Source organism: Monodon monoceros, unplaced genomic scaffold (assembly GCF_005190385.1).
Source record: "Monodon monoceros isolate NGI ecotype Baffin Bay Population unplaced genomic scaffold, NGI_Narwhal_1 Super_Scaffold_6, whole genome shotgun sequence".
NCBI classification, from domain to species: Eukaryota; Metazoa; Chordata; class Mammalia; order Artiodactyla; family Monodontidae; genus Monodon; species Monodon monoceros.
This window is the reverse complement of record NW_021703783.1, coordinates 89,881,824-89,907,961: the sequence shown is the minus strand read 5'-3', so window position 1 is coordinate 89,907,961 and position 26,138 is coordinate 89,881,824. Positions and strand designations below refer to the sequence as shown.

Below are 26,138 nucleotides of genomic sequence, written 5' to 3'. Positions count from 1 at the left end.
CCCCAGTGGATGGGGTGACGTGAGGGAGGAGTCACCCAGGACCACTCCCACCCAGGGCACCTGGGGAGGGAAAAGCTCTGGGAAGGTGTCACGAACTTGGGATGCTTCTGGGAGGGAGATGTCCAGGAGGCAGGCGGAGCTTGAGAGAGGTTTGAAGGAGGGATTTTAGAGCTGCCCTGCAAGGAAGGTGGTCCGGGGAAGACGGAGGAGGTGGGGGAGACACAGACTGCAGACGTGCGGGTCCGGAGTAGGAGGCTGAGGGGAACTGAGGGGTATGGAGTCTTAGCAGCCAGGGCTGTGGCCTGAGTGGGAGTGGTCAGGGAGGCGTACAGGGCCGGGCCCTGGTGGAGGTGAGGAACGGGGGTGTCAAGGGCGGACAAGTCTTTCTTGGAGCCTAGCTGGGAGGAGAAGGAAGCGGGGGAGCCTTGGAGGGGGCCTAGTGTCGAGAGGGTTTTCAAAGGTAGACAGGGAACAGCCATCGCATCCACGTGTGGAGAGCCCTCCACCCGCTGGGTCCTGCCTGTGGAGATGGCGCAGACGCTATGGGGGGACACCTTTGGGGTGGGGGCAGGACTACCCCGGGTGGCCTCTCAGGGATCTCAGAGGGGGAGCAGAACACTGCTGGAGGGTGCTTTGCTAAAGTGCAAATTCATGGCCTCACCCCAGCCTTAATTAGTAGGAATTAGGGGGTAGGGGGTAATCTGTCCTTTTAACAAGGCTCCTGGTGACTCTTTTGCAAGCAAAGCTGGACACAAAAAGCGAGGTCAACTTCAGAGAGCCGAGTGGCCCCAGGGAGAGTGGTGAGGTCCCCCCAGCCTGCTGAGCGGGCTGGGGAGGCTTCGGTCAAGGGGAGCACTGCTTTGCAGAGATGTCCCCCGGCAGCGCTGAACTGCTGGGGGGCGGGGCTGGGGAGCCAGGCAGACACTCAGTAGGACCCGGGAGGTGAAGGAACTGGCCAGGCGGGGTGGGGGTCCCGTCAGACTCTGAGAGAAGATGGAGGGGAGACTGGGGGTTGTATTTCCTAGGACTTGGGGCAGAGGGTGGAGGTGACCAGAAGCTATCACAGCAGGAAGCAGAGGGGACGTCCTGCTAGGTTAGGAGGGAGCTGAGGTGGCAGGGTGAAGCCAGAAAGGAGAGCACCTTACCTGAATGGCGAGGTGAGACTGGGAATTGGGACGTAGGGAGCCAGGCTTGGGAGGACCTGGTATTCTGATTCCCAGAGGCCCAATTCCCTACCCCTCAGCACCCCAGCTAATCTAGGTCTGCCTGGAGGCCAGAAGAGACCTGCGTGACTCCAGGGGGCGGGGCCTTAGAAGTCACCTGGTCCACCCCGTCACTTTACTGTTGAGGAAACTGAGGCCCAGAGAGGGGATGGTACTTTCCAAAGTTCACCCAGCAAGGCAGAGCTGGTACCCTCGGTGTCCGGCCACGGGACAGAGGATGCAACCGTGATGCGCATCCCCCCAGCACACACGGGAGAGTGACAACAGGGCGGGGTCCCTGGGCTTTATGAAAAAGCCCCATTACCTTGGGTTGTCTACACCACCTTAAGTTTAGCCCCTGTCCCCAAACGTGGCCCAGAGAAAGAGAGGGAGACAGCCGGGCTGGCTGCTTCTTCAGGTTTTATTACACGGTGGTGTTGGACACCGCTGGGAAGCAAGTATCCAGCTGGGGAGGCCATAAACGCAGGAGGGGCCCCTTGCTCAGCCCCTGCCACCCCAGACTCTCCCTTGGGCAGAGGGAGGAGTGTCCCCCTTTCCCTTGTCACCAGCTCCTGAGTGGCCCCGCTGCCCCTGCTGAACCAATGCCTCCCTTCCTCCTGGCCAGGGCACTGTGCGACCAGCAGTACAGACAGCAGGGGCACGGGGAGCAGGCAAGGTGAAGGCCGAGTCACCCATCCCCTCCTTCAACAGCGCTAACGCCACGCCCTTCATCGCCCACCAGTCCCTCAATCTCCATCCTGGGTCAGGCAGGTCCGAGTCTGCGCCTTGTGCCCTCCCTGAGGGCTTTCGGGGACCTTTGCTCCTCTCGGTAAAATCACAGCAAACCTGAGGTAGGTAGGGCAGGAAGTGAACCCATGTGACAGACAGGGAGACTAAAGGAGGTGATGTGACTGGGCTGTGGGGGGAGCGCATCTGCCATGCAGCTGGGGGACCTGAGGGAGGGGACGTAGGGGCCTGGAAGACACAGCTGGACAGTGCCACACTTTGACCACCGGCAGGCGGCTCTGCCCAGGGGTCCCAGGGCCCACATCAGGCCTTGCGAGGTCCCAGTGGGCCCCCACCCGGCCCCCGGAGGCAGGGGTAAATCACAGCCCCGCAGGTGTAGACAGAGGTGACAGCGGGGAGAGCTCTTCCTCCGCCTCAGGCTGGGGGCCCACCCCGCGGTACAAAAATAAAGGATTTCAGAACGGAACCCCAAGTCCCTGGAGGCGATCTGGGGCCTCACATCCGGGTGCCTCTGGCTTGTAACAGCTAGAAAATAAGAGGGGGCAGGGAGACGGGGTGGGGAGTGGTCAGAACACCGGGAGGAGGATGAGAGGGTGAGGCCGGTGAGGAAGGGGTAGTGCAGGGCCAGGAGCAGGGCGGAGAGGAGATTGGAATGGAGGGAGGGAGGGGTGGGGAGAGAGGGAGAGAGAAAGAGTCAGGTGAGTCACGAGGTCCTTTCTGGGAGGAAGGAGGGGGGCTGAGGCCCAGAAAAAGTGTATTCAGAGCTGAGCAGGAGGGGAAGCGGGGAGAGGACCCAGCTCGCCCATCCAGGGGCCCCATGCCCCACCTTGGGCCGGGGGATGGCTGCCTAGGAGGCCACATTCTGCCAAGGCTCTGGCCAGGGGGTCGAGGCCCAGAGGCTGGTCACCACTGTCTCAGGCAGAAGGTCACAGAGAGCAGCTGTCTGTCCCCATTTTTGAGGCAACTGTGGCCCAGAGAAGGACAGTGACTTGCCCAAGGTCAGACAGCAGGCAGATAAGACTGAGTGGGGGCTTGTGGGCACCTGGCCAGGGCTTTTTCTGCCACAGCCCAATCCTCAGCCAGCTCCGGCTGACTCCTCCTAGGCCAAGGGAATCCAAGTGTGGCCTGTCCTTCCCACCCCTGCAGAAATAGGGAACCCAGTGCCTCGAGGCTGTGATGCAGAAGCTCCCGCGTGTGCAGGGATGAGGTCAGGGCACCTGGCTTCTGTTTCCCTTCCCTCCTTCCCAGTGTGGCTCTGATGCTGCTGGGCAGGTGGGAAAGAATTTCCTCCCCCTTTTGTCTCATCTCAGAGCCTCATCCCCAAGGCCAAGATAGGCTGAGAGACTTGGGGGAGGGGAGAAAATCAGCCGGAAGTTCGGCTCAAGTCCAAAAAAACAAGAGATGAGCACCCTCCTGGCTTCCGCCCCTGCCTCCAGCTCTGCCAAGCTACAAACCAGGCGTGGCAGCTCTGGGGGCGGGCGAGGGGCCCAGGAGAAGCCCTCACCGCAAGCGCAGCCTCAGGTCTGAGGGGGCGCAGACGGGAACCTGCAAGGAGGAAACGTGAGGAGGTGAGGCGCTGCAGCAGGGTGCCCCGGCCTCAGATGTGCCCGGCGGGGTCGGCGGGCACCAAGGAGGTGCAGCTGTGCCCCTCCGCCCCGGGCCCAGAGGCGGGAGGTGCCAGAAGGGGTGCGGGAGGCGGCAGGCGGGATGCTCTGGGATGCGGTGCCGGGGCACCTGGGTGGAGGGCACAGGAGGCTGGGACCACAGCAGCCCCGGGATGGAGGTGTGAGCAGGCAGAGAGAAAACCCGGACAGGGGCAGAGAGGGAAGAGGCAGGGTGCAGATGAGATCCAGGAGGAAGAAGAGGTGGATGGAGATGAGGCAGGACCTCCGGCGGGAAGCGGAGGAGGAGGAGGCGGTGGTGAGAGGGAGGAAAGGTTAGCGGGATCCTGAGATGACTGGGCTGCAAAGAGAAAGTGAGAGAAGGGATGGTTATGCAGGTGAGGCACCAGGCACGTGGCTGAGCTAACCCTGGAGGGCCCGCCCCCCGGCCGTCCCGGGACCCCAGGCTCCACAGCGGGCTCCAGCGGGGAGCCGGCGGGAGGCACGGCCTTTGTTAGCGATCGTTCTCCTCGGGGGTTGGCTGCACCTTTCTGCTGCGTATCTGCCTCCACCTCCACCTGCACCTGTGCCACCTCCACCTCCTGCCGCTGCCGCTCCTCCAGCTGCTCCTCCGCGCGCTGTGGACCAGCCGGCAGACCCAGGGAAGAAAGAGCGCAGAGCTAACGAGGGGGCCGGGGCCCGCTGGTGGCTGTCCCCGCAGGCCCCCATCTCAGCGTGAAGGGGACGGGCGAGGGGCACCTCCCGGGGAGGGGAGTGCTACAGCCACAGAAGCCGGGGCGTCTTGTCGGATCCCCGGGGAAGCAGCAGAGGGTGGGGTCCTGCTGAGAATGCCCACGGATGGGCCTGGCTGCTGGGACGTGGAGCAAGGCTGGGGGAGGGGTGTCAGAGGAAGGGGGTGGGTGTGTGGCCAGGGCAGCCTTGAGGGCTGCCCGGGAAGGCCTCGTTTTAGGAGGACCGACCCAGAGCAGAAATGAGGCCAGGGGAGGCCCAGGCAGATCTCAGATGTCAGCACCAGGCTCTCGCACCCCAGGTCCTGAGGTCTCTCCCAGAGACGCAGGAGCAGCCAGCTCACCTTGCACCCTCGCAAGGCCGTGCCGGCCGCTGGCCCCCATGGGGCTGGGGTGGGCAGGGGAAGTCACAGCCCAGGGAGGCAGACGGCCAGACGGGAAGCGGAGTTCCTAAGTCTCCAGCACATAGGGACAGGCTCCTAGAAGGAACGGTCTCCCTTCTTCCCAGCCTGCCTAGCTGCCTGCCCCACTGGTCCTACCAAAGGCCCCTCAGGCTTCCGATCAGCTCTGCGTCCAGGGTGGCAGGACCTCCGATTAGCCCCCTCCCCGCAGCCAGCTGATGCTGCCTCACAGGCCAGGGTGGAAACACAGGGCCGGACCCCAAGGGCTCCAGACCCCTCTGCTGCTGTGTCCTAGGAGGGAGCCTGCGGGAGGGGCAGGAGTAACGGATTCGGCTTCCCTGCCCCAGCCCAGGCCCCTGGGAAATAAATTGCCCCTTTGGGTCCCAGAAGTTGCAAGCTGGTGGTCCACCCCTTTCACTCCTCTGAGAACACAACCAAGGTGCCCAGAGGGGGCGGGACTTGTCCAAGGACACGCAGAGCGCTCACACCACGCCCAGACCCCTAGTCCAGTGCACTCCCCCTTGTGCTACGCTGCCCCGTGGCCACCATGCGACCACCATCCAAGTGGCATCTAAGTCCACCCTCGCCGTGCCCTGGGGATAATCTCATCTCGTTGTCCCCCAAGTCTGGGCCTGGGTAACTGGCGTGAGCAGGCAGGACGGTGGGTGGCATGGGATGGATGGCATCGGCTGTGAGCAGGGGGTCAGGCGTGTGCAGCGGGAGGGAAAAAGAAGCTCGGATGGCTAGGTGGAGGGCGGCGAGGGGAGGGAGGAAAGGCAGGGAGGCCGAGGTCGGGGCAGGGCAGGGGCTGGGGCAGAGGGCTCACCTTGGTTTTGCGGCTGGACTCGGAGCTCAGTCCGTGCGGGGAGCTGTAGAGCTCCTTGGACACCACGCACAGGAACTCTGCCTGGTCCTCGCTGCCATAGTTGTAGGAGGAGCCGATGCTCACCAGCTGGAGGGGCGGAGCATGGGGAGAAAACGATAGGATGGGGTTGAGGGGACGGGGTGGGCGGACACCGGCACTTGTCAACTGTGCCCTGACCTTGCTGTTCCATTCAGGCCCATCCCTGGGTTTCCAGAGGACACCTCTGGTGCAAAGTCAGAGTCCTCTCCCCCTCCACCCCCACCTATGGCTCTGGGCTATTTCCAGGGCCAGCCCCCCGACGTGGCTTGGCTGGACCTGATCCTTAGAGGAGGGGGGTTATCACTGCTGTTCCTCCCCCATATCTAGCAGGCAACGTCCTAAAAGCAGGCAGAGGCCTGTAATGGGCAGGCTGTCTCCCTCTGTCCCAGATGTGGCTGAGGCAGCCCCAGAACCAGGCTGCAGGATGGGGTTGGCATGACCTGGTGGAGCTCCATAGAATATTCTGTTCACTGTTGGAAGGAGAGGTAGAACAGGTCGCCCGTTCCTTACGCCAGCGGTCCCTGACATGCCCGCTCAGCCTTTGAGAGCCCATGCAGTTGCCAAAGACTCCCTTAGGCTTTCAAGAGTGGCCCCACCTTTGTTCTGGGGTCCCTAAAATAACCACACCTGCAGGGCCCCTCCTGACTGATAAAGGTCCTGCACGTGATGGGTCTCATTCGGCCCCCAGGAACCCTCATCCTGCAGAGAGGAAAAATCAGCCCCTTCGTCAGATGAGGTTTGGAGAGGTGGTGAAGTCCCACAGCCAGGAAGAATCTGAATGTGAATGTGGATTCAAATTCAGGATTTGAATCTGGGACCCCGAGTCCTCTCAGGGGTCCTATGGACTTAAATGCTTCTAATAATTCACAGGGTGCTCGCTAGCTCCAACGTTTAGAGGCCTACTCTGGGCTAGGGACTTTATCCATGGTCTTTCTATGGAGGTCTTTCAACATTCCTGCAAAGGAAGTACTACTGGTCCATGTCACAGATTAGGAAACTGAGGCCCAGAGAGATACGCCTTGCTCAAGTTCACACAGCATGTCAGTGGCGAGGTCTAGATATGAATCCAGGCTTCCGGCTCCTGGACTGGACTAGTTCCTCCATCCTGCCCGGCCATCCTGGGAAGCCTGGCCTTCTTCAACCTCCAGGTGCAAGGGAGCTTGTAAGGATAAAGGGTAACCCAACCCTTCCCCTTCTCTAAGGGCAAATTTGACCTTGGGTTAACTTGTTGGCTCTGATCCTCTGGAAACCTCAGAGAGGTGTGACGTCAGCTGCATTACTAGGGCAACACCGTTTATGATAAAAATCTCTCCTGCTGGTAAACTGCATAGGTACTGGGAGGAAGTACAGGTCACCATAAATACCTCATGGGAAGCTGCTGCCCTGGGCTGCCCTGAATGTGGCAACGCTTGGAACTGGGCATGTCCCTTGCGGGGACCTGGAATCTATGCCTATGGAATTGTTACACAAGGTGTGGCCCCAAGGGGACCTCCGCTCTCCTATGTGGATCTTGTCTCCTCGCACCAGAGCTGTCGCTTGGGGGCCAGAGACTCACACACTATGGTGTAGACCACTACCTGGTTGCTGGGAGGACTCCCATTAAAGATGATTCCCGGGAGCTGCCCTGCGGCCATCGGGGCTTCCCTCCTCTCTCTCCTTCCTGGTCAGTCTGCTGCCAAGTGTGGCCTTTCTTAATCTTGTTTAGTCTGTCTTAAGACCCCGGGTGGGGGCTGAATTGGGCACCCCAAGGCTGGGGCTGCAGGAAGGGAGGGGCCTGCTTTGCCTGGGGGTGTGGCCCAGCCCACCTGCTCGAAGCGCCAGCCGTCGGACATGGTGGAGACCATCTGCGTGAGCTCCTCCTCCTGGCACTGCAGCACGCGGTACACGTGCTTGGGTGGGACCTGCAGGCAGAGGGGGGACGTGGAGGGCACCTGTGGGAGTGCCAGGCACCCCGGGGGCGGGAAGAGCACCTGTCCTCCCCCCACCATCTACCCCTAAGAAGGACAGAAGTGGGGGAGGGGAGATGGGAGCCATGTTCTGAGTACCTACTATGTGCCAGGCACTCGACGTGCATGTTCTCACTTAATCCCTCCAAAAACCCTAGGAGTTATGGGATGTTCATGGAAGTTCAGAGAGGGTCAGTTACTTGCCCAAGGTCACCCAGCTAGAGAGTAGCAGAGCCAGAATTGGAAGACAGGTGATACAAGTGGGAAAGGAGGAGGGGCTTAGGGGACATCCTGGGGCACTAATTGAGGCAGGTCCTCCAGGGGACGCGGGGCACCCTCTCTTCAATCTCCTGGGGCTGGGAGACGGTGCCTCACTACCCATTTCCCACCCTCCACGTCTCCCCCAAGGTGGGCAGAGAATCTCTCCAGCTCCTCCTACAGCCTGGCCACTTAGGCCTAGGGTCCAAGCTCAGAAACTCCAGCTCCAGAAGCTTGTGCCGTGACCTCCAGGGGACCACCTGAGCCCATGAAGTGGACGATGTAATAATCCCACATTGCCTCCCACAGGGCCCCCTGTACCTCCACAGTGACCCCATTTTGCCTGGGAGGAAGGGAAGGGTGGGCAGTTCTCAGCACCTCTACATTCCACAAGAGGAAATCAAGGTCCAGAGAGGGGTGTGATGGGCTCAAGGTCACACAGCAAACAGAGCCGAGGCAGGGAAAGAACCCCAAGTCCGTCTCCCAGTCTGGGGCTTTGCTGAACAGTTTGGGAGCTGGACAACCACTCCTCCCCTTATAGGAGAGCTTGGCCTCCCCAAGGAAAACTGGCTCTGCCTCTCCCAACCTTCCTCCTGACCCCCCTCCCCCGTCCCCGCCACCCCCTGCCCTGGCCAGGGATGCCGCCCCGCTGCCCTGCAGCCCCCCGACCTGTGTGACGGTATAATCCTTCTCCTCCATCCGGTCTTTGATGATCCGGATCAGCGGGCCGATGTTGTAGAACTCCGCTTCCTCCAGGACCCCTGGCACAGACAGAGCAGCACCCCACCCCCGTCACTCCCACTGCCCCCGTGCCCCGTTCTCACCTTGTCCCCTCCACCTCCACCCCCTGCTCCAGTCACACAAAGGTGATGAGCCTCTGAGTTGGGGTCAGGCAAGAGGGAACACTTCCTTCCTTGGGTCCCACACTCACTGTAGTAGGGGTGAGAGGCTGCCATTCAGTGGCACTATATCCCTGCTGTGCTGAGCACGGTGACCCAGGGATGGTTGGCAGCCCTCTAGTCTGGGGCTATCCAGAGGCAGTGGACCCGTTGGGACTGGACCCTATGCCACAGTGAGAAGGGGCTTGGGTGGCTCCCGATTACATGTTCCCATTTACGAAGCACACACTAAGTGCCAGGCACCGTGCCAGGTATGTCACACTCTTCACTGCAGTTAATTCTCAGCACAAGAAGTAGGTACTTTCCTCACCCCCACTGAACAAACGGGGAAACCGAGGACCAGGCAAAGCAGCAGCTGTGCAAGGCCACACACCTGGCGCTCGGCAGAGCTGGGATTCACACTCAAGTTCCTCTGCCTTCTAAATGCACAATCTTTGTGCACGTGCATCTCCCCAATCACTACACTTCACAGTTTGCAAAGCCCCTCCTGTGCTCACCACAAGCCCCAGGGTCGTGGAGGAAGCAGGCATTATTGTCCCCATACAGTTAAGGAGACTGAGAGTCTTAGAGACTGAGCGAGTGCCCTCTCCAGTGAACGGGACAACCCTCGGCCTTAGGACTCCCCTAAGCTCCTGCGGGGCAGAGACACTTCCTGTCCTTTCCATGACTGGACTCTGGGCTCCCCGGGGACAGGGCCCATGTCTGATGTCCCCGGCGCCCACACCCACCTAATACAGAGGACACAGTGAGCGAGTGCTACTGCCAGGATGCCCCCCGTGGAGCCCTGCAGGGGACAGACAACTAACTCTGCATCACGGGTCCGCAGTGCCTGGCACTGTGCTAAGTGACGCACTTGCATTAGCTCCTTTTATCCTCACAGCAGCTCAGCAAGGTGGGTGCTATTGTCACCTCATTCCGCAGATGCAGGCATGGAGGCACAGAGGGATAAGTGACTTTCCAGGTGTCACACAACTAGTCAGTTTCCTCCTGGATCCCCTGGCCTCTTGGATCGGGGCTCTAGCCCTGTGTAAAGGTGCTGGGAGTGTCAGGGCTTGACAGACCCAGAACCTGTAAACAGGTGTTGGCCGTGACGCTGGAGTGTTTACCTCCCCTCCCCATGGGACCTACTCCTGGGCCCAGGCCACGCCCATGGTACCTGCTGCCCCAGGGGCTGCCGGGAAAGCTGTAGGGCTCCGCAGAGCCGATGCCTACAGCGGGCTCTGATTTTGAAGCTGTGGCCTTCTGGGGAGCCACCTGGCTTCTAAATCACTGTGTCCCACAGGGGTCAGGAGGGAAGACCGTGGGCCCGAGTGAGGACGGAGGGGATGTGCTAGACACCTCCAGGGTACAAGCCCCGGGACTCATGACATCTGGTTTTCCCAGAACATGTCCCTAATGCAGATCGCCGCCCCTCCTTTATATACACAAGTGGAGACTCAGAAAGGAGAAGTGACATGTCCAAGCTGGCCTGGCTGGGTCAGGTGACCCAGAGCCACACCCTGTGCCCTAAGGAAAAGTGGACTTGGCACCCCTTGCTCCTGGCAGGGGCTCTGCCAACAAGCCTTTCTCCCAGGCAGGCATCCGGTCTTTCTCCCCACTGTCTGTTGGGCCCAGAAGTGGGCATCTACAGGGCCTCAGCCAGCCAGGCCTGGGAGGGACCAAAGCCCTGCTGGAGAGCAGGCTCCGCCCACCCCTGCCTTCACCCACAACTGTGCTGCAGGGGCTGCCGGATCTGGGTGAGGAGTCACACACTCGACACACCTGCGGACCCACGTGAGCCCTCACCACGCATCTGAGGTACCCCATCACCCAGACAAAGAGAGCCACACCTCTCCCCATGGCCATCTCCACCCACAACTGGCTTCCCAGAAGGCCAGGGGAAAGGGCATCCCTGCCCAGCCTCACTGGCTCCCTCTATCCTCTGCTTCCGTGTTTCTGTCACCTCCCCAGCAGCACCCAGTGGAAGCATGGGCCAGTCACCTTGGCACAGTCCCTAGGCTCAGCCTGGACACAGGCTTTGGGAGTCAGTCCTGTCAGGAATGAGAAGAAGCAGGAAACATGGAAGAAAGCAGATGTCCCCTGAGGACAGACAAAATGGCTTTGCGCCTCCACAGGAGGCCCTGGCAGACTGCAGAGGGCAGGGCTAGGGTATGGGCCCTGGCCTCCCCGGGACCAACTCACCCTCCTCAGCCATGTCCTTGTCCAGCACCAGCTTGCCATGCCGGAGGAAGTTGAGGATGGGCCCGAAGTAGGTGGGGTCACGGTCGATGAGGTAGGCCCCGGTCTCATCCTACAAAGGTGAGGGGCACAGGCAGTGAGAGAAGAGTGAGCCCCGCTCCCCTGCCTGACCTCTCACTTCAGTCCCAGTAAAGGATCAGCGGGAGGGCAGGAGGGGGCGGAGTGTCTGCTCTTCCCCAGAACAGAGTGTCCTGATGGAGTAAAAAGGCTTTGGGGTCAGATACACCTAGGTTCAAATCCTGCCCCGGCCTTTTCCTGACTGTGTGACCTTGGGCCAGTGATTTGGCCTCTCGGAGCCACCCTCTTCTTTCCCATAACTGGAGAGCATTGTGAGCATCCAGTGAGGTCTGAGTGGCACCTGACCCAGCATAGGGCTCAGGGATTGTCCCTCTTAGAGGTTATTCCCTGAAGCCAGCCCTACACTGTCTCCACCAGATCCCCTGGCATTCTGGGGATGTTTACAAGTTTCCAAAAGAGCCACTATCTCATTGGATACCCTCAGCCTGCAGGGAGGCAGAGCAGGCATCAATACAACTCTACAGAGAGGAAACAGAGACATCACCAGGTGAGGGGACTTGCCCAAGGTCACAGCATCAGAGGGTCAGGAAACAGCAGAGAGGGGGCCTTAGAGGTCATCGCCAGGCCAGCCCTCTGGGGTTACAGACACGAGGCTGAGCAGGATAGGGTTTGACCCAAGGTCATGCAGGAGGTTTGCAGCAGAGCTGAGATGGGAACCCAGAAATGGTGCCCCAGGCCAGCGCTCCTACCTGATGAAGCCCAGCTGAGAAGGCACCCCGGGATTTCTCCACCCAGCTCCCTGTACCCCAAGGCTACCCATACCCCAAAGGGCGGGGAGGCGGGGAAAAGCAGACTCAGTAACTCCTTCCGTGGTGCAGGAGTCCAGTTTGGGCAGAAGAGAATGCCCTAGGTGTCTGTCACTTCCCACAGCCCCAAAGGAGGGGGAGAGTCCCCATCCATCAGCCTCCTGGCTTGGGAGCCCAGATCAGCGCTCAAAAACTCCAAATGGGCGCAGCCCGGCGTTGTCCTGTTGCCACGGCAATGGGCACATCCCTCACTCTCCGATCCATTTCCTTCTCCCCTCCTCCGGCCAGTTCTTCCCGCCTCCAGCTCTTCGGAAATAAACCCAGCCGGGTTTCCAGCCCCGCGGGCGGGCCAGGCTGGACAACCAGATTCCGGCGAGCTAAGGATCCCCGACCGCCGCCCACCCCGCGGGCCTCACCCGGTCAGACTGCAGCTCTTCCCCCTGGCACAGGCGGCTGAGGAAGGATTTCTGCTCGCGGCACAGCGTTTGCCGGGTGGTCAGGAACACCGTGCCCCCCACGTTGAGCCTCACCCACTTGCTCCAGCCGCCCGCCCCCGCCGGCGGCGCTGCCTCCCGGGCCTCCATCCTCATCGCTCTTCCCAGCGTCTGCATCCTGCCTGCAAGGCGGCTGGAGGCGGGCATGTACCGCGCGCCGGGCATGCCGGGAGTTGTAGTCCGTGCCGCCCCGCGTGAGTGTGGCCAGGGGTGAGGGTCAGCCGACGCCCTCTATCCCGCCTTCTCCAGCCCCGCCCTACTCTGCCCTTCCTGGGAGGCCTACAAATGGGAGTTTCGTAAAGAAGTTCTTTGGCCAAGTTACTCTGTGTTTGGGAAGGTCAAGTTCGAGGTCACTGGGAAAATAGTGATACCCCAAATCAGCGATCCTCCCATTTGGTCTCCACATTGTTTTCCCTTTGTCCAGTTTGGGTTATCAAACAGATGACAGGAAAAGGAACTTCTCCCTCCCCAAATTCCTATAGCATTTACCTGTATCTGTTTTCTAATATACTTTCATTCTGCCTTTGGGGGTGGGGGTGTGAGGAGAGCTGGGTTCTTTCCCCACATAAATTCTTTCAGGACCCCACAGTCGGGCTTAAAAGTTGGCTCAGCACCTTCTATATTCCAGATGCTTTATGCATCTATTATATTGGGTTGGCCAAACAGTTCGTTCGGGTTTTTCTGTAACGTCTTACGGAAAACCCAAACGAACTGTTTGGCCAAGCCAATATTATTCATTGATGCTCTTAGCAGCACTGTGAGGTCGCTGTTACCGTATCCACTTTACAGATGAGGACGCAGAAGTGAAGTGACCTGCTGGACTCACACAGCTGGTGAGGGGCAGGCTGGCATGAACCCAGGTGGGTTCCAAGTGCATTTCCACCACCAAGGCCCCTTTCTTGCTCCTTGGGAAAGATTTCTCGGGAGGAAGAGTCAGGAGGGTGCTGGATGAATGTTTGGAGAACTGGGTTTTCATCCTGGCTTTTGTAGGGTGAAGTGCTGGGAGAGGTCTCAGTTTACCCATCTGTAACTCAGGAGGGGGAAGAGGGATTGGTTCTGTGGGTGCCCTTCTGAGCCAGATAACTCAGAGGTGGGACTGCTATTGCAGGCCCTGCAGGATGTGGGAAGGGAGCAGCTCCTCATGTGGTTTGGGACCAGGGAGGGACAAGGGCTGAAGGGAAGCTGTCCTCCTTAACCTCCTCTCCTTCTCACTATTTCGGTCCTGGTCCTGGATTAAGGGGGGAGGGTCTGAGGCTCCCCTCAGTGGTCTCAGTGTCACACACTGGGCAGCCTGGCCCTGCATGGCAGTGGCGGGGTTGGGGGGGGGGCGGGTTCTGTTACCCCTCGGGCTCTGCTTTCTCCGTAAACCTTTCCCCTCGGCAGGGAATGGGTCACAGCTGCTAGACTTCTGCTCCTGGGGACTCGTGTTCTCTTAAACACAAATCCAAGTATGATCTTGAGCAATTTCCTCCCTGGACCTCGGCTTTCTCTTTTGCAAAGTGGGAATTAGAGTAGTTGCTAGTGGAGAACATTGTTGTTAAGATTAAATTATGTCGGTAAAACACCTGGCATAGCCCATGGCTTTTAGTATACTGAATAAATGAATGAGTGAATGAATGAAATGGGTTATAGGATACGAACTGGCCTTGGAAGGTCAGGGGGACTCCTGGCACTTGGTGAGTCCTCAAGCACCGTCAGCTGAAACAAAACCAGAGCAGGGAATATTTCTTTTCCACTTAAGGGGTGTAGGCAGGGAATGATGTGCTCAGATATGTAACTTGGATCACTCTGGGGGCTGCAGAGGGGATGGTTCGAAGCCCCAAGAGACCAGCCAGGAGGCCACCTGGGTGAGAAATGGGGAAGCCCCAACCAAGGTGCTGTCAACTGGGCCAGACAGGAGTGGGCGGCTTCAGTGGATACTTGGGAGGCGGAAGTGAAGGTTGAAGGGACTGGGAAGGAGGGAGGAGGAGGAAGGAGGAGGGGCCACACGGACAGCCCTGGCTTCTGGCTTGAACTAACAGTGTTTCCCTGAAGCAGGAGAGGCAGATATGCGGAGTGATCAGCGTTGAGGAGGTCGGTTTGGAGCCTGTATTTGCAGTGCCTGTGGGCCAAGCAAAAACTGTCCTTGCAGGTGTGATACTCAGGAAAGCAGCATGGACTGGAGAGGACAGGTGGGGCTGGCCCCAGCCTAGGGTGGGGAGGAACCTAGGAAGGCCCTCTCGGGGGGTGGCTCCAGTGGATGAAGAGGATGGGGCAAAGTCTGGAGAGCAAGGAACAAGAGCCATACCCCAGAGACCAAGAGGGGGCCGGTTTGAATGAACAAGTTCATATGAGGAGTGAAAGTTGAGAAGGCGGAAGTGTAGCATCATGGAGCCGCGGGAACCCAGGGTTTGCCTGACCCAGCCCGTTGCTGCAGATGTGGCAAAGCCGGGGCCGGGAGGCATAGAAAACTTGCACGGCGTTACTCAGCGGATGTGGAGCAGACCCCAGGTTTCTCGGGCCAGCCCTCACCCCCCTGGGGCTGCCTCTCCTGGCGAGGAGCGTGGACCACGCAGCACACTTGGACAGCATGGAGCTTTTAAGCTAGGGAGGCATGTCATCCATGTGGCACTTGGGGAAGTTTAATCTGGCGTTGGTGCACAGTCGGGTTGGGGCAAGAACCTGGGGCCGGGAGGGAGAAATGGGGGTGACCTGCCCAGAGCCCCCTCCTCCTCCCTGCTCATATCCTGTTTTCTTGTGTTTCCCCCACTGCACAGTGATCATTCTGAGGACAGACACGATCCCTGGGCTGCTGTGTCACAGGTGTCACTGGTCCTGGCTTAGGAGGGGCGAATGGAACAAAAACTCCCCAATGCTGGGAGTGTTTTTAGGACAGGGATCGGTCTTCTTCCTTCACACTGGCTTCCGCTGTATTTTATTTCACTGCTTCAGTGCTTCCTATGTGCCAGATGCTATTCTAAGCGCATCACCCCATGTAACAGGTGTGCTCAGGGAGACAGGTGATAGCAGGAGCTACCCTTTACTCATCTAACATGCCAGAGACCGTGTCCCAGGCATTCTGTAACAGCAACAGCAGCTGTCACCGATGGAGGGTTTACTCTGGACCAGGCCAAGCCCATGCATAATTCTCACAGCAGCCCCATGCAATTGATCCTATTCCCACCTCCATCTTATGGAAGATGAGATTGAGGCTCCGAGACCATGGGCCTCCCTAAGTGATGCTGGGAATGGCTACCAAGGGCAGAGCCGGCCTCTGAGCCTGTCTCATTGACTCTGAAGTCCAAGACAACATGGAGTCTCGATGCACCCTTGCACAGGCGTTCTTAACCTCGCCAGGTACAGATGAGGAAACTGCACTCACATGGGTGGTCCAGTGCAGACCCGCTTAGCCCAGTGCCAGGGCTCATCACCATCGTGGGCTGGGGTCCTGAAAGTGTCGGGGAGGCTAGGCCAGCACTTTTGGTCCCAGAGTGGAGGGAAAGGCTTTTGATGATCCAGGCTTACCCACTTCCTTCCTCAGAAACCCCCAGCTATCCCTAGACACCAGCATCCCCTCAGTAAGCATCTGAACTCTTCCCATCTGAAGAAACACCCTCCCTCCCACCAATCATCTTTCAGTGCCATGACTGTCTGTTGAGCACCGACTAGATGACAGACATCGAAACACAGAGATGAAGGCGCCAGAGGCGGTCCCTGCCCTAGACGGGGCTTCGGTTTGGGGGAGGTGAGTCTGAGAGGTTTTGACAAAACATGGAATCCCAGACTGTTCTGCTTGTAATCACAGACTGGTACTCTTCATAGTTTTATGCATGTATTCTCCATTTAGAGGATAAAACCAAACATCCCTTAGAAACTTTCTCTGGAGATTGGTTACCCTGGAGGACAGACGAACTTCAAATGCCGGCTGGTTGCACTGCCCCCTGCTGTCCCCTTCTGGGAAGAGCAGCTCTCGGGTGTTTTTTTAACATGGCTCTGAAGAGGGCTTGAAAGTGAGACGGGACAGAGAGGTGATTAAGGGGCACAAAGCTCCCAGGTGAGGATGCCAGCCCAGGCTTTGAAGCTTGCTAGCTGGGTGATCTTGGGAAAGTTACTTAACCTCTCTGAACCTCAGCTCCCCATATCTCAATTGGGAATAATAGTACCTGGCTCATGCAGTTGTTGTGAGGATTCAATCAGCTAACACGTGAAGCCACATGACGAGCACTCAGCACGCTGTCGGGGCAAAGCCTCAGTGAATCCTGGCTTTCGTGAAACCAATCCTGCCACTCCGTCTATGGTCGTTTGGGCCAAAGATCAGAGACTGAGCCAAAGGCTGCCCCTTAAGATCCATTTCCCATTGGCCAGGGATGAACCAACCCAACAAACACTTCCCTGCTGGGGTCGGAGGGAGAGGCAGAGAGAAAGGCCACCCCAAATGACCCAGCTTCCAGAGCAGAGCGGCTGCCATTTCCTCACGCTAAACCCCCAAGAACTAAACGGACCTGGGAAACTCTCTACTGCCAGATAGAGCTGAAGGAACAGAAAATGCATGCTGAAGTTCTCACCTGAGCACATCACTGTGTCCTATTTTGAACTTCTCATCTTCTAATCAGCGTCCCCCACATCTGAGGGTTTTGTTCACATCTGCTGTCAGTTCCACGACTAAGATGTCATTCGTCCCTGCTGGGTTTTTTGGATTCGGTACTCCTCTTCCCCACGTTCAGAATGTCAGAACATTCTGATTAGTCTCAACTCTTCCTTTTTTGTGTGTGGTTTTTCTTTTACATCAAATCCACTCCTATCCCTGCCTTGGCTGACAGTTCTGCCTCTTATCTTGGAGTGGAGGTTGTTGGTTCTGAGTCGGCACCTTTTCAGGTCACCTGAGCAGAAGAACAAGCATATAGGGAGTGTGTCCTGACCAGCCAGAAGTACTCAAACATGCTTTCAGAGGCCCGTGGTCCAGAGTTTGCATCTCTGCTCCGTGGTTCCCTGGCTGTGAGACCTCGCTAATTAGTTATGTAACCTCTTCAACGCTCACTTTACACCATTTGCAATATTTACATCATAACATTATTCATACTTCTTAGTGTTATTACATGCAGTAAATGTTAGCTATTATGACTGAGCACCTACTATGTGCCACACCTGGGCTAGAAGTATTCCAGCCCAGATGGGTATTATTATACCCATTTTACAGACGGGGCTCAGAGATAACTGGTCCACAAACTTGAATATCTATAAGATAACAAGTATACTACAATGCATTTACCTGGAACTTCCTCTAATTTGTCAACAAATATTCACAGAGCCTGCCCCAAGCGCTCGATTTTAGCGTTTCCAAAATGAAGATGCGGACCCTACTCCCCTTGAAGAGCCCCTACTGTGGGCCTGTAATGTCTGCAGACTCCAGGGGGCGCCATTCGCATCGCGGAAGGGCAGCCAAGGGTCTGGAAGGAGGTGTGCCTTTCTCCAGTTTGCACAAAAGTGCAGCTGGGTTTGAACGTGCCGCTTTCCCAGCCCGGGGCCCGGCTGGATGCCCTCAGCCTGCGCGCTGCTCTCTTCCACCAGCAGGCGGGGCCTCAGTGGGCTCCCGGCCGGTCTTGACCCTGCGGGACTGTGGCCGGCGATTCGGCTTCACCGGCAGGGGGCGCACCAGTCTGCCCGGGTCCTTGGGGGCCCTAGCACTGTTACTATTATTCTGTATTTTGATGCTGAAAGTCTAAGAGTTGGTCAATAGGAACTCGTCTAAGCTGGCTCCTGTATCCTTTTTTAAAAATACTTTCTTAAATAAAGTGCTTCACCTTTTTAAAAAATTGTGGTAAAATACACTTAACATAAAACTGACCATTGAAGTGGTCCAGATTATGCCACTGTGGCAGAAAAATTATTTTGAGCTGAAGGCATTTGAGAGTAGGCTTTTTTCCTGAACTACTTTATCAGCCTAAAAGCAGAGACTCCCCAAAATCTCAAAAGAACTTGTTGTAAATCCCCTCTCCAGGAGCAACCAGGGAAAATTGACTCTTATCCTTGGAGACTGCAAGTCCAAACCACCCCTAAACAGACATTGTCTCAAAACTAAGGACCCATTTATCTTTCCTAAAAGTAATTTGTTTTCCCTTCCCTTTCCCTTACTAAAATAGTATTTAAGCCCCAAATTCCCTCCTTGAGTCATACTTCTTTGTGAACTCCCAGTTGTACGTCTGTGATTAAAATCTGTCTTCTTTCAGGAATTCCCTGGTCCAGAGGTTAGGATTTGGCACTATCACTGCCAAATCACTGGGTTCGATCCCTGGTCTGGGAAGTAAGATCCTGCAAACCACAAAGCAAAAAAAAAAAAAAAAGAAAGCAAAAAAACAACTAAAACTCTCTTCTCTTCTCTCTGTCTTGGCCCCTAAAACATAAACCTGAGAGGGTAGAGGACGAGTTTTTCCTTGGTACCATCTTCACCATTTTGAAGGGTATAGTTCAGTGGCATTAAGTATATCCACATTATAGCCATATCATCACCACCATCCCTTTTCATCTTGAAAAACTTAAATCTGTATCCATTAAACTAGTGGTTCCCAATCTTTTTGGCACCAGGGACTGGTTTCCTGGAAGACAATTTTGCCACTGACAGGGTGGGGTGGGGTTGGTGGGTTGGTTCAGGCGGTGACTTGAGCGACGGGGAGTGACGGGGAGCGACGGGGAGAGGCAGATGAAGCTTCACTGGCCCGTCCACCGCTCACCTCCTGCTGTGCTGCCCAGTTCCTAACTGCGGCCCAGGGGTTGGCAACTCCTGCACTAAACAATAACTTCCCCTCCCCCCTTTTCTGTATCCTTTTGACACCTGCCCTTCACTTTTGCTGTGCCGGAACTTCCTTAGCTTCTGGCACAGCAAAATGATCCAGGCTCACATTGGACTTTCCCCACCCCAGCACCTCCCGTTCCTTTCGATGCTAACAGTATTTAGAGCCAAGGTAAGTACTAGCTAGGCTCTTTGCTTCCAGGCCCTCTCATGGAATAGTTCCAGTTAGGAAACATGTGCGCATGCGTGCACGCGTGCACACGTCTATTCGTATCTCTATCTCAGAAATCCTGAGTTCACACTGATACCTCCAATTCCAATCCGGCACCACGGATTTCATTCTAGCCTTCAGCCTTTCCACATTTGTTTTCCTCTCTCCAATACGGAAAATGTCAGTTCCCCGTATCTGCAATATATTTACTTATTTGCTCAGTTGTAATAGTTTCATAACTGGTAACCCATAACGCTGTGAAAAACAAACTTACTAACAAGAGTTCAATATTTATTTTCAGGTTTTTTTTTTTCTCCTGTCTTTTGACTGAGAGGATATATATATTCGAAATAGCCAAAATACCACATTCAGGGAATTCCCTGACGGTCCAGTGGTTAGGTTTCGGTGCTTTCACTGCAGTGGCTCGTGTTCAATCCCTGGTCGGGGAACTAAGGTCCCACAAGCTGTGTGGCACGGCCGGAAAAAAAAAAAAGCCATGTTCAAGAGTTACTTGGATGGGTGGGGGGAGTTACTGGGTTAGCTCTCTTCCCTTATTCAGTGTGGTTATATTATCCATTTGAAGTAGAGGTAGGTTTACTTGTTCTATTGGTATTAACATTTTATTCCACCCATACTTGTTAATCTAATAAATTTTTGAGTGAGCAAGACATAACATAGTTCTTAAGGTCAAAACAATGCAAGAGGGCTTCCCTGGTGGCGCAGTGGTTGAGAGTCCGCCTGCCGATGCAGGGGACGCAGGATCGTGCCCCGGTCCGGGAAGATCCCACATGCCGCAGAGCGGCTGGGCCCATGAGCCATGGCCTCTAAGCCTGCGCGTCCGGAGCCTGTGCTCCACAACGGGAGAGGCCACAACAGTGAGAGGCCTGCGTACAGCAAAAAAAAAAAAAAAAAAAAAATGCAAGAAATCATATACAGAAAAGTAGAAGGTGTCCCCCCCATCTGTGCCACACTGTTCCCACCCATCCCCATAGGTAGTCAGTCTCATTAAATAAAGTTTCTGGTTTATTCTTCCTGTATTCTTTTTGCAGGAATTACAGATACACGCATATTTTCTTATTGCCCCTTCTTTCTTACACAAAAAGTAGCATCTTTTCCACTGCCGTTTTGCACTTAACAATACAGCCTAGAAATCAGGCCACATCATTTTGTAGAGATCTTCCTCACTCTTCTCACATCTGTACAGCTCTCCATTGTGTGGATGTACCAGAGTTTATTTAACCTTTCTCCTATACACGTATATTTAGGTTGTTTCCAATATTTTACAATGACAAATACTGTACTGCTGTAACAAGTAACCCAATTATGCATAAGTGTTTTCCTATTGTTGGAGGTGTATCTTCAGGGAAAATTCCTGGAAGTGGGATGGCTGGTTCACAAGGTAAAGGCATATGCAGTTTCATTTAGTACCTATGTGATTTTTCAAGCCTTTCATGGTTCAGAAATGGGGAAAAGCTGCAAGAGGCAGGAGTGAGAGGGAGTGGAGGCTGACAGGGGAAGAGGGTGAGAACAAAGAGTGGACAGGAACCAGCCTCCCTACAGGGCTGCACCATTGCACTGGCTCCCAGAAGCCTCCCTGGTACCCACCTCACTAGGAACTTCTGGAAGCCCCTCCCACCTCATTCTGGGCCACAAAATTCTGCAGTTTATCACATGCTTGCACCTAATTATTGTGCATGGTTTTTAGCACTTAGTGATTGCCTCCATCCTTGCATTCTTCTCTGCCAACTGCTACTATGTTCTTTAAAGAGAGGAAGTACATCTTTAAAAAAAAAATTATTTATTTGGCTGTGCCGGGTCTTAGTTACAGCACGCGAGATCCTCTTTGTGGTCTGCGGGATATTTAGTTGCGGCATGAGGGCTCTTAGTTGTGGCATGCAGGATCTAGTCCCCCGACCAGGGATCGAACCTGGTCCCCCTGCATTGGGAGCGTGGAGTCTTAACCACTGGAGTTATTTGGCTGTGCCGTGTCTTAGTTACAGCACGTGAGATTTTCATTGTGGTCTGCGGGATCTTTACTTGCGGCACGAGGGCTCTTAGTTGTGGCATGCAGGATCTAGTCCCCTGACCAGGGATCGAACCTGGTCCCCCTGCATTGGGAGCACGGAGTCTTAACCACTGGACTGCCAGGGAAGTACATCTTTCATAGAGTCCTGGAGAAATGTATCAGAGTGCACATGTAGCCTGGCAAGCCAGTTAGGCTCTGGTTCCATTATTCCTCACCTGTGAGCAGAGGTGTGAGCATGTGTGCATGTGTGAGTGCGCTTGTACGGGGCTTCTGAAACCCCCCACCCAGACAGAACCCCCACTCCCGCATCTAGGACCCCCTCCCCAGTTCTGTCTCACAATGATGAAATCATTCCATCCAGAATTCCAATCCCAGCCCTACCCTTCCTGGGACCTCAGGCGAGTCACCTGACCTCTCTAAGCCACCATCTTCCTTACCTGTAAAGTAGGGGATATAATAACACCCATTTCTCAGGGTTGTTGGATTAAGTGGGTACAAAACACTTAGCATCCTCCCTGGACATGGAAAGTGCTAGGTAAAGAGGGATTATTAGGGTCTTTCTTAGCCCGGCCGGGATATTTATGTATATGTAAAACAGGGACTTCCCTGGAGGTCCAGTGGTTAAGACTCTGTGCTTCCACTGCAGGGAGCACAGGGAACTAAGATCCCACATGCCACGCGGTGAGGCCAAAATATAAATAAATGAATATGTATACGTCAAACATCTGTGAAGCCCTGACCTGTCACTGTGCTGGGCCAGGAAGAGAACCATGAATAAAATATGTTACTCTCAAGGCATCCAGGCCAGCACAGGGAGGCAGGAGCGACCTGAGTAGGACAGAATCTTAGTAATGAATAATGCATGTATGTAGGGCTTACTGTTCAGGCTCTGTTCTCGGTGCTTGTATGAATCTGATCCTGTAAGGTGGGTACTGGATTATTCCATTACAGATGAGGAAATCAAAGCACACTCACAGCCAGGTAGCTGGAGGTCCAGATGCCTCCAGAGGCTGTGCTTTAAATGCTATCCCCTGCTGCTTCTCCACATGGAGCGAGGGGGAACGGTCCAGGGGATTCAGAAAGGGGCTACTGGCCTGTGCAGAGCTGCTTCTCAGACCCAGAACCACCGGCTCCACCCTCTCCTGTTCCATTTCATCACTGATACCCCTCGCCACACCTGCCATGGTCTGTCTGTCCGCCCCTCTCCACTAGGACAATTCCCCCTCTCAGAGTCTGTCTTTATCCTCCATGCCCCAGATCCTGGTACAGGGCCTGTCCCTGTGGGTGTGTGCTGGAATTAACAATTGGACAGGTTGCATCTATGTGTCTTGGGCACGGGGCCGGGGGGCGGGGTGGCGGTGACTCGGACCAAGGCAGTGGGAATAGAGGCGGAAATCACGGGCCTGGGTGTTGATTGGCTGTGGGGAAGGGAGGCCAAACCCGGAGAACTGGCTGCCGGGTCTGGGCACAGGTGACCCCTGTGTGGTGGCCATGCACACTGAGATAGGGGACATGGATAGAGGACCAGGGTGAGGGGCCCAGCAGGCTGCTGGAAGCCCTGGTTCAACACAGTGGTTTAAGGCCTAGAATAGGGGGCATTATACCGGGGGAGTGGACCCACCTAGAAGCAGGTGGAGACTCTGCAGAACACAGATAGTAACTGGGAAGGACAGTTGGCAAGGATGATTTGGAGTTGCAAGGATTCGAGGACTGGAAAGTCACAGCAATGGGGGCCATTTAGCTTAGGGGCAAACTGCGGCCACAATAAAGTGATGAAACAGAGCTACAGAGAGTTCGGGTAACCTCAGTACACTGTGTCCCACCCTCTGTTAAATTGGGGGGGTGCTTAAAATTATAAAGCTTCAGTTAACCTGAAAATTTCATCTTCTCCCGAATGACTCATTCTCCATGTGTTAAGGATAATAAGCTCCATGCTGCTTATATAATGACTAGTTGGGGTTATTTCCAGTAGGGATGACCTACAATAGAAAACGCCTTAGAGCTTTCCCTTATCTGACATCACACCCACCCTGTGTGTGACAGGGCAGTTTGCTCCCATTTTCCAGATGAGATGACTGAGGCCCCGACCTGGAAGGGGGCCTCAAGCAGTGCCAGGACCAAATAAGCACATCGCTCTGTTGTTCAGCCCACGGCGTGGGGTGGGGGCTTCTTCGGGTCATGATCCCTGGAGGCAACGAGCCAGGGAGTGGACACAATCCAGTGCAGCTGGTGAGACAAGGTTGGCAATCTTCCAGCTGTTCCTGACACAGAGCGGGTGCTCAGCAAATATTTGCCAAGTAGACAAAAATTTCATCATCCCCGTTGTCCGATGTTGCAAGTTCCTGCCTGGAACACATGGGGTGGGTGGGACAGGTGCTGGCAGAGGCCTGGACTCTGCAGGGAGTGGTTAATTAATTATTCTGGGAGTTCAGACATGCAGGAGGCAGGGCAGGGCTCAGGGTGGCCCTGGGTCTTTCCTAGCCAACTCCTGCAAAGTTAAACCAAGCACAGCTCCGAGAAACCTAGAAAGGCACGTCTCCATCTCCCTTCTCCCGCTTCTGAACCTGTCCAGATCCATGGAGAACTTTCCCAGGAGGAAAAAGCCCCAGCTCAGATCAGCCGGGGTTCCTTGCTAGCGGGGTAGGGATGGTGGGTCTGGGGAGCGGGGTGGGAGCCTAACCAAATCTCCTTGCTTAAATCTCATGACTCAGCTCAAGGTGTCTCCTTGTGGAGGCTGGGAGACACTTGGCCACCTTCCACGAGCTTGCCATGTCTGTTTCCAAACCCTGAGTTCCACTCCCTTCTCCCTTCGATCCTGAAATTGGGAAAACCAACTCAGGTTTTCCTAACCCACTGGAGAGGCTCCTACTCTGAGAATTCTAACTCCAGTTAGGCTCCTCTCTCAAAATAGCTGTGTGCCCTTAGGCAAATCACTCAACATCTCTGAGTCTGTTGTAAAATAGATCATTTCACTATTTCTCTCTAAAAATATACCACGGGCCAGTTTCTCCTTCCTGGCTGGGAGGCTTTTCCAGGGCAGGGACACAATTCTCATACTCACGTTCCCCGCCCTGCCCTCCGACCGCCCCCTGCCCCCACAATGCTGGAGGTACAGGAGGCACTGAACATGCTGAATAAGTAAAAGCCCTTTAAAAAATAACAAGAACACTTGATATTGACTCTGTGCCTGCCACCAAGCTAAACAGTTTCTATGGATTCTCTCACTGAACCCCCATATTGCTCAAGGAAGGTACGATTACTCCCATTTTAAAGATGAAGAAACTGAGGCTCAAAGAGGCTCAGCCATGTGTCCAAAGTCAGGCAGCCTTGCATGGGGCAACAGAGCCAGAAGCCAGATCAGAGCCTCACATGTGTTTGCTGACAAACCAAGCTCCTTGAAGAGGCAGACATTTCTAGCAGAGAAAATGAGGTCTGTCTGAAACCAGTGCGAAAGGAAGGAAGTTTCTAAACTGTTAAATTCAGCCCCCAGGGGAAGGGGTTTATGATGGGCAGACAGGGGTCCCCTCCACGTGGGGATCCCTGTCTACATTGGTCCTGACTGCTGTGGTCAAGTGTGGCCACTGCTCCTACAGCATTGGTGCTTAACTGGGGGGTGATTTTTGCCTCTCGGGGGATATCTGGTCATATCTGGAGACATTTTTGGTTCTCACAACTGGTTGGTGCTGCTGGCATCTAGTGGGTAGAGGCCAGAAACGCTGCTAAACATCCTCCAATGCACAGGACAGTACCTACAACAACAAAGAATGATCCAGTCCAAATGTCAGTCATCCTGAGTTTGAGAAACCCTGAGCTGGAAAGATGGGACTCAGCACGGGGCTCTTGGCCAAGTCCTTGTCTGAAATCCCTTCTTCTGAAGTACGTATTGTTCCCATTTTATAGATAAGAAAGCTGAGGCTCAGAGAGGTGGGGCCTGCTTTAGACCTCTTATTCAGAAAACCAGGATTCTGTCCTGTTGGTCCCCCACAGATCCTGTGGTCTTGGGAGACACAACTCAGCCTCAGAGGAAATGTGTTGGGGACTGTAGGTGAGAAAGAGTAAATTCTGAGAAATCTGGGTCTGGTTCCAGCTCTGTTGTGAACCCATCACATGACCTTGGGTAAGTCACTGCCCCCTCTGGTTTTTTTTCCTTCTAGGGTTCCCCCCAGTGCTGGCTGACACCTGGCCCTTTGCTACCAAGAGGGGTCCCGGGAGCTGGAAGATGGGGAGGGGTAACCCAGAACCCAGGTTCTGACAGGGGGAGCCTGGGGCCTTCTCAGACACCCATGTCTACCTCTGCACAAAAACAAACGCAGAGGGGGAACAGAGCCCCTACTGGGGAAGCCTTGGGGGAAGGGTTCTCCTTGAGCAGAAAGGATCAAACCCCCAGACTGCCCACCCCCGTGGAGCTCCCAGAGCTTAGCCTCCAAGTGTGACTCTCAGAGTCGAGAGCTTGATTCTCCTCCGATTTGGCTAAACTCTGCCCTTCTCCAGAACATCCTGGCTGGGCTGACACAGTACTCCACAGCGTGGGATAGCTTCCCATTGAGTTCTGGAACCATCTCTGTCTTGAAATGAGATGTATGGCTTACCTGCAGGGGGTGTTTGGGTGTGATTCCAGACAGAGCACAGCAGATGCACCTTAAATAGCCCAGAAGCCAGAAGGGAGACCCCAGCCATAGAAGTAGAAGTAGAAGACAGTTCGCTGGGAGACATTCAGTCACAGGACTGGAAGGGCTCTGGGACCTCAGCACCGCTCAGAAGGCAGGGACAGCGTCCTCAAGACCCTCCAGCTCCACGAAGCTCCCTCGCTGGGCATGTTGGAGCCACTGGCCAAAGAGCCGAGGAAAGCTGAGGCAGCCCCAGTTAGAAGGA

General features: G+C 55.5%; 1 protein-coding gene across 7 annotated transcripts; it reads right to left on the bottom strand.

Moving 5' to 3' along the window:
- Positions 1 to 1,572: 1,572 nt before the first annotated feature.
- Positions 1,573 to 12,418, bottom strand: KCTD17 (potassium channel tetramerization domain containing 17). 7 transcript variants are annotated; one of them, XM_029205182.1, is made up of 9 exons: positions 12,186 to 12,394; positions 10,889 to 10,997; positions 8,478 to 8,569; positions 7,410 to 7,505; positions 5,527 to 5,652; positions 4,098 to 4,188; positions 3,837 to 3,911; positions 3,404 to 3,494; positions 1,791 to 2,474 (listed from the first exon to the last, which is right to left on the bottom strand). In XM_029205182.1, exons 1-9 carry the CDS (start codon positions 12,378 to 12,380, stop codon positions 2,405 to 2,407), a joined length of 945 nt encoding a protein of 314 aa, XP_029061015.1. In that variant the 5' UTR covers positions 12,381 to 12,394; the 3' UTR covers positions 1,791 to 2,404. The 7 variants fall into 7 exon arrangements, with proteins under 7 accessions (XP_029061010.1, XP_029061012.1, XP_029061015.1 ...); XM_029205176.1 differs by having other exon boundaries at positions 1,791 to 3,911; positions 12,186 to 12,418; XM_029205178.1 differs by lacking the exons at positions 3,404 to 3,494; positions 3,837 to 3,911 and having other exon boundaries at positions 1,814 to 2,048.
- Between the last annotated feature and the right edge of the window lie 13,720 nt (positions 12,419 to 26,138).

Coding starts and splice junctions, on each gene's coding strand:
- KCTD17 (XM_029205175.1), bottom strand. CDS start 12,380: ATGCAGACGCTGGGAAGAGCGATGAGGATGGAGGCCCGGGAGGCAGCG. Junction 10,998..12,185: donor AAGAGCTGCAGTCTGACCGG/GTGAGGCCCGCG, acceptor TCACCTTTGTAG/GATGAGACCGGGGCCTACCT. Junction 5,653..7,409: donor ACGGCTGGCGCTTCGAGCAG/GTGGGCTGGGCC, acceptor CCGCCCCTCCAG/CTGGTGAGCATCGGCTCCTC.